The sequence below is a fragment of the Buteo buteo genome, chromosome 2 (assembly GCF_964188355.1).
Source record: "Buteo buteo chromosome 2, bButBut1.hap1.1, whole genome shotgun sequence".
Classification (NCBI taxonomy): domain Eukaryota; kingdom Metazoa; phylum Chordata; class Aves; order Accipitriformes; family Accipitridae; genus Buteo; species Buteo buteo.
This window is the reverse complement of record NC_134172.1, coordinates 45,640,417-45,652,865: the sequence shown is the minus strand read 5'-3', so window position 1 is coordinate 45,652,865 and position 12,449 is coordinate 45,640,417. Positions and strand designations below refer to the sequence as shown.

At 37.4% G+C, this 12,449-nt stretch overlaps 1 protein-coding gene across 8 annotated transcripts in view; it reads right to left on the bottom strand.

Annotated features, from left to right (window-relative positions):
- The window catches only part of RBMS3 (RNA binding motif single stranded interacting protein 3), a 724,940-nt gene that overhangs the window by 144,564 nt on the left and 567,927 nt on the right, over positions 1-12,449 (bottom strand). For all 8 annotated transcript variants that reach the window (XM_075052929.1, XM_075052943.1, XM_075052937.1 and 5 more), the window contains one exon: positions 2,260-2,339. In XM_075052929.1, coding sequence (XP_074909030.1) covers positions 2,260-2,339 — 80 coding nt within the window. The remainder of the gene's footprint in view (positions 1-2,259; positions 2,340-12,449) is intronic.

Genomic DNA, 12,449 nt, shown 5'->3' with positions numbered 1-12,449 from the left:
AGGTTCATAGCACAGGTGTATAAACTGAGTAGAAGCTCTAACAGAAATCTATCTCAAGAAGAAGAAGAAACTAGGGCTGAGTGCTTTTTGCCCTGGATCAAAGGTAAATGAGTATGAGAGGTCAGTATTATTTGAATTGACCCAACTGCTCAAGTGATCATGTTTGTCCTTTTGCTTCTTAAGAAGAAGAGTGAATATGAAAAATCTGTTAAATATGGATTTGAAGATTTCCCTACTCTAATAATGAGGCACAAATATTCTCTTTTACGCAGATCAAATACCCTATGAAAATTTGTATTTATCTGTGTTTGAAGCTACAAAATCTGTTCTCCAAAAACAGAGGACAAAAATGGGATCTTACAGATATCTAATGCATAGTTGAGTGAGTTCAGTTACTGGTTCAGTGGCTTTGCCCCAAGCTGCATTATGCTTTATCTGCATCTGAATGGTGCTCAGGTAAATGAAAACTCTTAAAATAGTCACTTTCAGCTCATCCTTGCAACTAAATGCCATCTGATCAGAACAATCACAAGAGAAACATAGTAGACAATTTTCCCACATGGACACCTTCTTCAGGAAACTAAGAGCTGATTCATGTCCTTTAATTAAGAAAGCAGTAAAAGTTATAACCATTAAAATCCAATTTCAGTGTATCTCTTGGAACAAAGGTAAGTAATCATGCTCTCTTATCAAGATCCCTGTTTTGATGTCCAACATTGTTCCTGTTGAAAACCCAGTATATTCCTGACTAATTTACACATTAAAAACAAAAAAAGAAAATTAAACTATTTTCAGCTTCTAGCTTTCATTCTTTAACATGTAGCCTTTTTGTCTCAAGCAGGCACTGTAAGAATATTCTGCTTTATTTCCTGCTCAAATGATGAGTCCTCTCTGAGATGTCCAGGAACGTGACCATGGAGCACATAGGATTATAATAACGAAGCTGCACTTACTGATTCTTTGCTATTCACACTCTTTCCATTGGGTGTTGCTATGATATTAAACAGATTACTACTGGGACTCAATGTATGCATACAGAAAGGCACACCAAAGGTTTAAGGTCTCTGCCTATGTTGCCTTGCCCATTGATCTATGCAGCCCGAGTCTTGTGTTGTACTTCACAAAGTTGGTGGTGTACTTCATTAGTTGGTGTTGAGAAAAATTGTCAGTGACTACTTTTGAAAAAGAAATCCATAAAATGTAGTCTTACAGCTTGTACTAAAAGTTTTATGCTCTTTCATGAAGGTGATCTGACTAAAATTTATATGTACTTTGTAGCATTCAATTACTGTACACAGTAGCTGTGCAGATGGCTCTCTTTTAATTAGAGTATTTAGTGCATCTTCTGCATAAAGAACCAGGCAATGAATAAGGAGGAATTTAATGAAAGTAACCAAAAAGGGAAATTGTTTAATGGAAGTTAAAAAGAAAAAAAGAGAATAACCTAGGATGCAATTCTTGCAAGGATTTCCTGTTCATTGAACGTAGCTCTTCAGACAATCTGAGGGAGAAATCTTTGCAGATTTGTGGCCTTGGGGAGGTCTTGTCAAGCACTAAGAATCAGGCAACTGATCACTAAACTTTGCACAGCTGATGGCCACAGAGATGACAGCTGAAGATTTTAAAAGCAAGATAGTGGCTGGAACTTGGCTTTTGATGTCACACGGACACACCAATGAATGTATTGGATGGGTACTGTCAGAAAATGGCAGGATTTCGTTAAGTTATGACAAGTACAAATGGTATAAAATCACTTCATATTTCAAATATCCTCAGTTAGTATTAACAGCTGTTGCTATTAATACTAGTAACAGTAACTAGTAACACTAACTAGTAACTGTAAAGAATACAAAGTTACTACAACCTGAAATCCTGGCTACTTTATAACCTATAACGCAGTTGCTGATCTAGTTGTATTTCTAGTTTGTTAGAGAAGCACTGGCATTTACTTAGGTGGCCTTTGCTCCAGTTGGAAAAAAAATCCCACATAATATATGCATTTAAAAGGAAAAATGCAGTAAGACAACATGATTTTTATATGCACTTAAATTTACTGCTGTCAGGCATAAATGTTTGAATAATACAAACTTGGCAAAGGAAGAAGTTGCTTTGGGTCATAAAGGATAGGCTTCAACCAGGGAGGTCATACGCCCTCTTAGCAGGGCCAGTAATACAAGCCACTCTCAACATAAATTCCAATGTTTCTGTATTCTAAACTCTTAAGTGAATTTTAAATTTCATAGTAATGGCTAGACTTACCTGGTAGACCAGGTGGGGTTTTCAGATATTTGCCATTAAAATGCTGAATTACTACTTCACATTTTTCTGTAGATTCCATTCTGGAAAAGAGAAGAGAGTAGGATGGGGGTAGAGGCAATACATGTTACTAGACTGTTATGAAAGTGCTCAGTCAGCAAAAACAAAAAGCAAAAGGAGAAAAAAAGGACAAGCAGAGATTCTGAAAGAAATCTTCAAAGCTGCTCTTGCCGATTTCTGTGAAGAAACTGGTTGAGCTCATTACAGTACGGCGGGGCTTGCGAGGAGGACCTGCGACCCTCAAAGCCTGCTGCTGCGCTCCTGGCTGTGTGTGAGCCGCAGCAGTGTCAATGAACAGTCGCCTTTTGGCTCCAGGGGATCACCCTGAACAAGGACATTCTTTATGCTCTCATGTGCTGCTTGGAAAGGCAAAGGATGTGTTTCTAGATTCCTTGTGCACCCAAAATAACTTCAAATGACAGGAAAAAAATATACAGGATTTGGGAAAGAACCCAGAGGATTAAGCAACAATAATTAGGGATTACAATGTTAAAAAATAACCTGCAAAGACAGACTGTATATCAAAACCAAAACCAATGCATATATGCCTATTACAACATAAAGCCAAATTTTGGGTGAAGACAGTAATTTACATGTAATACTGGTAGGTGAAATGCCTTACTTTCATCTCATATGATCTGGAGATAACTTTCAGCATTGAGATGTTAAAACATTAACAGTGAACTAGTACATATATTATTGAGGGAATTGTAAAGAATACAAAGCTACTAGTCAAATCCCAAACCATGGTTATACTACATCTGGGAATTCACCATTCTTTCAGTCTTGTAAATTGACTGCACACTAGTCCAGAGAACAGCTGACTTTGCTACAGAGTGGGTATAGAAACTTTGAAGAGAGGAAAGAGAGAAATAGAAAGCTAATAAGCAAGCAAAAAGAAAAGTCGTACTGCTTTTGTTTCTCTTAGAAAAATTGTGTTTAAAAACCATCTTCAATGCTCCTTCAATACACCAGTGCTTACCTCCAGGTACACTCCACAAAATAACTCCACTGACATAAATATTGGTTACTCCTGACCAGTCTAGATCTTTTTAAAATTAATTTATCCACCACCCTTCCTGTCACATGGTTTTGGGAAAATGCAGCCCGCACAGAGGAGCGGTTTGTCTCCCAGTGTACAAGTTTGCCAGAGTTCAAAGGGCCACCCCACCAGCACCGATAATAATAATACTGCTACTAACAACAACAACAATAATAATAATATCCTGATTGCCTGATTAATTGTCTGAGCAAATCAAAGTAATTTGTCAGTTTATTTCAGGTGGAATCATTAAAAATTTGGCCTTCCAGGTTGTATCATTGCATATCACATGGGCTGGGCCATTTCTACAAGCACAAAGACAGCAACTTAGATTGTTCACTTTGGCTTCATTCAGATTTAACTAAGTGAATGTCTGTGCTGAGCCTTTAGAGACTCTTGTCTCTGAAAGAATAAATGCAATAAAAGTCTGTTTTCTGTAGCTCCAGGCTCTTGGTGTCAAACCATGTTATGTTGCATCACACAGCAGTGACAATTTCATTTTAATACATGGGGTACAATTTAACAAGCCAAAGCAGTCCCTGCAAAGAATGCAATATATAAGCTGCCAAGTGAAGGAGACTCAGTGCACTTCATGCATTTTATGTGGGAAAAGAATAAAAGTGAAATCTACAGTGTTCTGGGATAAAAAGGCCACCATTCGAATAGCACTCTGAAAAGGAATGCGTACATTTTCTTCTCAAGTTTCACAATTAACGGCTCTCAAATGCCATTGCTAGCTATCTGTAATCTGGCACACGCTTCGCTTGAAACCAACACTGGCATTATCGACTCAGTTTGAAAAGGCAGCACAATAGACAAAGCTGTCTATACATGTTTCCTTCAGATTTGTCGCTGAGTAACACTGCACCCACTCCTTGTCTCCCCTACCTGAGTCCCCCGCACGCTTTCTGCAACATGTGCCTGTGGGGTGGACCTTCCTCCCGGCCACACCGAGGCTGGCCAGGCAGCCACTAACTCACCAGGACGGCATCTACCCCAGGGCCACCTAAGTATGAATTATAATTTACGCTTGTCCACAATACCTGTTTTTTTGGAAATAACCTTTTCAAATTGTGTTTGTCAGGATGATTAGCTCTCTGACTGACTGGGAAGAATGAGTGGTATAGAGCAACCAAATATATTACTAAAATTATCTGATATTTGCCATCACAAGACCCCGGATTTAGTTTAGTTAAAACTCTGATCAACATCAATCACTTAGGTGGCAATGTCTATGGCAGGTGCCTACCCATGAGCTGAACCTATATGCACACATCCATTCAGACATTCCTCTTTCTGTTCTTACTTGGTTTAGCCATAAAGACTAGCCATACCTGGGAAAAAGGCCCAATAATAATATACTTTTCTTAGGTCTACACTAATAAATTCTACCTACTTTTTTTTCAAAAAGCTGTGGCACTCCTCTATTGCAGAATGTATTTGGAAACTCAGGGGAGATGGACAAAATACGATTTTTGTCATGAATTTATTCTTCGCGTCTGAGATAGAAATGTTTCAAAATGCTGGTTGAGACTGGTATTTGATAAAAATATCATTAACAGGAATGTTACATGTTAAAAGTTAGCCTCCAGGGGACAGGTTTTCTACAAAAGCATGTCATTGGAGCACAGGCAAACTTGGGGGAAGAGCACTCTTAAATCCATTTTTTCAGTGTTAGGGTTTTTTTCATAATTGATAGAACAAAAATATGTCAAATGATAATATTCTGGAGAAAAGATAAACATCTTAGATGTTTCAAAGCCTTCTACTGAAAGATACAGATATTCAGCTCTCCTGCTGGAAAGGGGAGGACATCAACTTCACATGGTAATAGAAATTTGCTTCGGATCAGATCACTCATGAAGTATCATTTTCAAATTCCCTTCAATAATGTGATTTTGGTGCTGATCCTAAGAGGATCTTAGATAACAATTCATGTTTAAATGCAATTTGGAGATATCTATAATGAATCTGAGTATTATTTTGAATCAGGAAATACACTGCAGAAAAAAATTTATCAAAGCCATAGGCCAGATTCTTATGATATCTTTAAAGGTAAAGATAACAATATAAAACAATGAAACTAACAAAACTATGAGAATTTATTTTCATCTGTGTCTATATATCTCCAGGTTCTGGAAACTAAGTTGTAAAGTTCCCAAATACAGTATGAGTAACTAGACTGTCCATATTCTATCCAATTGGAAAGGAAGTGAATTTAAAAAAAATCTGAAAAGAAAGACTGATTTTATGATTTTTTTCTAGCCATAGTTTGCAAATATAAGATATTCCAATATGATTAGTAAAAGAACAAAATTTGTGGGTGCTTAAGCAAGTATCACAACTAAGTAATTTGCCGTTCACATCTTACTATTAAATATTTATTTTAGGTAAATAAAAAAATGTTTATTACTCTCTCTACAAACCATAGTGGCTCCAAAGTAGTCATTATGTGTTGTTATAAGTAATAGGGAACTTTTACCAGGAAAAAAAAAAAAAGAAAAAAAAGAAGAAAAAGGGAAATTATTTTTTTTTTAAAACTAAAGCTCTTACAGATGCTTATTATAAAGATTGATGCAGTGTCAAGAAACAACTTAATAAAATTTATATACAAGGAATAACATTATGATTACATAATTATTACATGAGAAATATTCGGTACCATGTAATTACCAGGTAGGGGTAAAATGTGGGTTTGGTTTACATATGTCCTGTAGTCACTCTACTTAATAATAATAATAATAATAATAATAATAATAATAATAATAATAATGTAAATGAGAATCAGGACTCCATTTTTTTTATATCCAGAGTAAATATTTAAAGATTAAATTGTTACTATCACATTTATGTTATGATCAGCACAGGAATATCGTTGTTTTCTTCTATTTATAAGAGCAGGAATAATAAATCTTGAGGGGCAATGTTCCTTTACTATATAAGGCATTTTGCAAAAATGGAATTTGGTAGGTAGTAGCAATATTATACAGTGGAGGAGTCCAAAGAACATAGTTAGAATACACACCAGAGAACTCAATTTCTTTAGCATATGAAAAAGATGGCTAGAGGGGCAGTCTGATAGCAGTGCATAAGTACCTTTGCGGGAGAATAAACTAGGTACTAAGTAGTTCTTTAATCTTGCCGAGAAAGTTGTGACAAGAACCAGATAAATTTGAAAGAGAAATTAGGCAGAAACATTTAACTGCAAGGAAGATGATCCACTGGCACACATTAGAGAGAAAAGAGGTGGCTTTTTTTTCTGCTTGATGTCTTCAAATCTCTTCTGAAAGTTGTATTTTAGTAAAAGACAAGTATTATCTCAATATTAGGTAACTGGGAGTACTTCAACTGCCTGTGATATAAAAGAGGTCAGGGAAAATGATCTTCAGGTCTTAAATACTCTAAAGCTACAAGGTAGGTTTGATTAGTATGAGGTTTCTTAGCACCTCCTTATGTTCCACTCTTCATCCTTCTATGGCAACGTGTTCACTAATTTCTTTATTTTGCTAATTTAATTCCAGGAATTCTAAGACCCTGATATGGCTGCAACCTGTGATTTTCTTCTCTCCTGTAACTAACTTAGGTATCTTATGTCCCCAACTTTTCAGCTGGTAAGAGATTGCTTCAAGATGTTTGTGCTTTTTGGTTTGAATCGAATGCTGGAAAAACTGTTCCCTTTGTAATTTACAGCCTAGGAAGAGATACTAATTTTGACAAGTTCTCCTCATCACCCATAGATTATATCTTTTCCCAAAACGTCTTGCCTGTACATTTTTCATGTTCAGTCCTGTTTGCATGAATAACAAGAAGTTGTTTACTATCTCAGATAAATATACAAAATCTGCAGAAACCACTCCAGTGAGGACAGGATAGGCTCCTCTTCTCTGGGAATATGGTCCATATTTACATCTCGCTGCATGACCCATCATGCCAAGGTGACTGTTTTGAGCTGCCTGAGTATCTCTGCATAGAGCTACAGTACTCTCCATAGAGAAACCTCTTTATTTCAGAAGAAAGCCAATATAACTAAATGATACCTATGTTATCCTGAAAAACCCTGAAAGATGCACAGCTTCCTTTGAGGAAAGAACATACAAATTAAAGGCTTGGCTCTCTTGTTTTGCTTCAATGGAAACTGGAGCACATCCTTTTCTCCTGAAATCCATGCAAAGCTTCTATAAATAGAATAACGATCCTGTGGGGGCTCAAAATCTTGTTTCCCATTTTCTGTTGCTCCCTTTCAGTTGCTGAGTTGAATACTGTTTCCAAAGACTAAATTTAAGACATGGAAAATGCAGAAAAGTAGGAGATAAGTTTAATAAAAAAACATATGCAGGCAGAGAAAAGCAACCCATTGGAAGCTCTATCAGAAGAACAAGGTAGGGAAGAGACAAGGATGAATCCCAAACTCCCAACTAAAAAGTGGGTAAATGCCTCCCTACAGACCCCCCAGCTCTGTCACAAAGGGATGGAAGCATCTCCCTGATATTTCCTTTTGCTCTGAGACGATAGAGACAGCTAATTGAGAATCTCTTGACTTTGGACATTTGCTGGGAACAGCATCATAACATTCTTTTATGACAGTTTGTGTTCAACAAATTTTCTCATGTTACTGAAAAAAGAATAGTATGAACACACAGTCATTTCCACCTAGACCCAGGCTGATTTATGCTACTGTCTTCACAGTCTCAGGTTAAGCATTATACTGGTGCCCGCCAGCAGTGCAATACTTGACTGTCTGACTGTCAGCATTTCCATCATAAATTTCTGTTTTCAGAGGCTTATGACTTCGTTGTAAAATGTCGCTTGGGGGGTGAATCTTGCAAGGTCGTTTTAAGTTACAAGACAGCAAACAAAATAAAAAAGTTAGTGGTTTCTAACTCTTTCTTTGCGCTTTATCATTTAAAAGGACCTATAAAACGCTTGCTCTGCTGTTCAGTTGAGTGTGGTACATGTGTGTATGGTATTACTAATATTATCTTTATAGGAAGGATACTTAAATAATATTTGAATGGTATTTTACTGTGGGGTTATAAAATAAATTTTTTATTTCATTGATTCAGTGGTATCAGTAAGTCCCTCCCCAAGGTATAGCCCAATGCCTCCTTGCCCCCTTTTCCATGTCCCAAGGAGTTCTTCAATTAAACTCACAGTACCTCGGGCTTGGATTATGAAAATTGCTTAGTCAAAATATCTGATGGCTCCTAACTTTCCTTGCTCCTTCCTCTTCACCTTCAAGGGCTTCATATCCATTTTCATGTTACGGAGTCCCACTGATATTTGTCTCGGAATGCTGCCCCACCTGTCCCTCTCTGAAAGTGCAGCTCCACGCCTGGCAATTTTCTTAGGGATGTACTGAGTCTACCAAAATTTGGTCCAGGTTGCAATGCCAGATGGAAATGTAAGGGTCACAGAGATACATTCTCCCACAGACCTCCACAGCACCCTGCAGTAATGCTGTGAGTCCCTTCCAGGGCGGCCTTTCAATGGAAATTTATCACCACAGGCATTGGAATATTTAAAAGGTATCACACAAAGTCTTTGGGGCATGTTTGTGATTTCCAGTTTCATCTGAGATACCCAATTATAAGGCAATTTCCTGGGTAAGATGTAGGATATGACAGATCATTCTTCTGACTAAAAGTAGGAATGATGCTTATAATATCTAAGCCTGCACTACCATCCCAAATGATGGATTTGTTCAAGCTAAATTTATAGCACCTTTTCAACTGCTTTCAATTAAACCCTTGAATAAGGAAGAACAAAGCACTTCCCTCTTCACAAATGCATCCTTAAACTGCCTGAATGTTCCTTTATCCCCTGGTGCCGCTGACACTTCTCTGCCTCCAAAGTAGCATCATCACTGATCCTCAGAAATCTCCCTCTAAATATTCTCCCTTTCATTTAGCAAAACAGCACCACTGCTTTGGCTCCACTGTGATTGTGTTATTTCTTTATCTTCTGCTACCTTATCATCTGGAACTCACCCTTTATGGGCCTGTGGAAAGCCAGGTCTACCAGCACATACACTCTTTGTAAGTGACAACACATCTTCAGGATGAAGTTAAATATTTCCCTCCATGCTTTCAGTACCTTCTATCCAGCAATTCCAGCCTCCCTCAAAGACCTGCTCACTTACTCACTATGTTTGATCTCCTTTTTACTCACATGACCACCAACACTGCTAATGTCCTGTTTGCAAAACTCAATTCATAAGAGATCAGCTTTAAAATTATATCTTGAAAAAAGTCTTCAAATCCAGTTTCTGTGGCTTTTTTTCCTTTGGTTTGTTTTTTTGTTGTTGGTGGTGGTTTTTTGGGTTTTTTTTTTTGACAGTGAAGGTCTATGCTTTTGTTCTAAGCTCTGAGGAATCCACTTATACTTTTTAAATGAAAGATCAGATGCTGAAGTCATCAGATGACTCCCAGCCACAGGGATTTAAGAGAAACGCCTACAAGTTTAAGTCTTGTGATGAAATCCTGTGTGAGGACAACACTGCGTCATTCCCTCTTCCGACAGCAATCTTACAACAGACTGAACTTAAAGCTTCTCATCTGTACCACTTCCTTTTTCCAACTCCTTCCTTCTAGTAAGTATTTCTTTCCCCTCCTCCTCCTAATTTCTCTCTCTGCTATATGATAGGCTGTGTTTAGTCCCAGCTTCTGCTTGCCAGTGTCAGCAGAAATGCACGCTGCCAAACGACAACAGCAACATGAGCCCTGCAGAATGCCAGCTCCCACGGAGAGCCTGGAGCCAGGTAGCATGGCTTTGAAGTACAAAGCACAGACCGGGGTGAGGCAGAGTCGGGTGTCTAGAGGTTATGGCAATTCCCTTTCAACTGGATGGACTTCTGTGGAGCCACAGTTGGAGTCTAAAGCTTCCCTTGTCTGGCCCCTTGCTCATAACTCTCCTCCCCAAAATCTCCCTTGGGGCATACCTAGGCACAGTTGGGTTCAAGCCACAGAGAAATGCTCTGGAAAGTTTCGGGAAAATCTGTTCAGTTGCTTCTGAGGGATGCAAAAGAGAGGAAATACTTCCACAGCTTAAAAAACAAGAGCTAGCTTTGAATGTGCATACTTTAAAGGAGGCTGAACTGTAATGTGGCCAGACATTACTCAGATAATTTTGATCCAAGAACATTTGAAGTTACCCAGGTTATAAATGATTAAGTAGCCACCTGCAGTACTATAAAACTGCTAATCATACCCATTTAGGAGAAAAATCTGACAATAGCTGTCTACCGTTAAGTCTTTATTTCCGATTGCTTTTTGAATATACTTATTTTGAGATTGACTATTCACATAATTGGGCAGAATCAAAAAGTGATTTTTAATCATCATAGTGCTTAATTAATAACTTTGAAACATCAAATTTCAAAATTGCTGGATGCTGCATCATTTTAGCGTATGCAAAGTTAACTTTTACTCCTGTGCTTCTGTGGCTTAGTTAAGAGCTGTGATAAAAGGCCCCAGGTCAGAAGGTGTAATAGCCAGGATCACCACACGGGTTGCTGATTTGAACTTCTTAAATCTTATCTGGGCTGAAATATAGCTGCCATCCCCTATCTGTACTGCATTTATACCCACTCAGCATGTGCTCACACTGTAGGTACACTAGAACAAAACCCTCATGACAAGCAAAGTGAAATAAATTAATCTATTTGGATTGACGTGCAGGAAAAAGATACCAAAGAGCACTTTATTACAAAAAGAAGGTCAGGTGGTCATGTAATTAAATCTTGTATTGATAATTCTGCAAAGACAAGAGTCAGCATTCAGCTACAGTTCTAAATTCCTGGATTAACTCTGCTCTCATTCAAGTCAATGGATGATCTGCTGTATACTTTGATGGAGCAAAGGTTTTACCCCTTTGTCATTTGCATGGTGAATTACACAACCTTCATGCTAGATCACCAAAGGTTTCTTGAAATATGTTACATAATTAAATACATTTCCACAAAGTAATTTTTTTAAAATGCAAGTTTATCTGTGACTTACACTGATCTGTATTTAGTGAGGTAGAAAAATTCACGTTATTACCTGCAAGGATGTGTAAGGAACAGCGTGTCATCTTTCAGCATAAATGTTTTGCCTTTTTCCATTTAAATTCAGACAATATTATCTTAACATTTTTTGTGCAAAATGATCTTTCACATCAAGGACAAAGGTAACACTACAATGTCACTTATCTTGCAAGCCACCTTTTTATCATACAGTACCCCATTTCACTCAGTAGTGTTATGACACTAACAGAAGTGCCATGATATACCAAGATATGGTGTATTTCAAAGAAATTCACAAGATGACTAAGTCATTTTGCCTTCTTTACAAAGCACAATGTTATGAATATTCTGTAGAAACAAAGATTTGAGATTCTTTTTCCTTTTCTTTTGAAGCAGAAAAATGATTTACAGCACAATTGCAAATTTCTCTTCTTATTTGCTTTTTCAATACCTTTCTATATATAGCTCTCTATTCCTTGGCTTTTCAAAAGAAAACTATTTGATTCAAGAATGTTTCAAGCTGAAGAGAATCTATGTAAATATTCCCTGAGAGTAAACATGGAAACTTGTCTATCTGTACTGACAATGAAGTACATGGTAATAATATGTTGCCCATTCTGTCTAAAATATCTGACTACTCCAACAGGGCTTGTTCTATGCAAATATTTCTTCTTAAGCTCTTGTCACAGGCTTGAGTTCCCTGCAGCTTTCAAGGAAGCCATGTTTCTTCAGTTATAGTTCCCCCCCTTTGCTCTTCTAACTGCTAAAATTTACTTTTTCCTGTTGCAAAATCTTTGCTAAACATTTAAACAGTTTCTTCACCAAGTGTGTGCTTTTGGCTGTAGGACATTTATTATTATCCAAGCTTGATACTGCATGGATAGCTGACTATTTATAGCAATTTTTATTTACCTATACATAAGTACAATGAACTATTTTTTAAAGAAATGTAACAATCATCCATCTGCATTGGTATTCTTTAGCTTGGCTGAAAGAACATACACACAATCTGATAAAGGTGCTGCTCTGCATTTGCCATAGCTATGAGGCTTCAGAGTTATGGAACAGGCAGCATTTGCAAAGGACCAA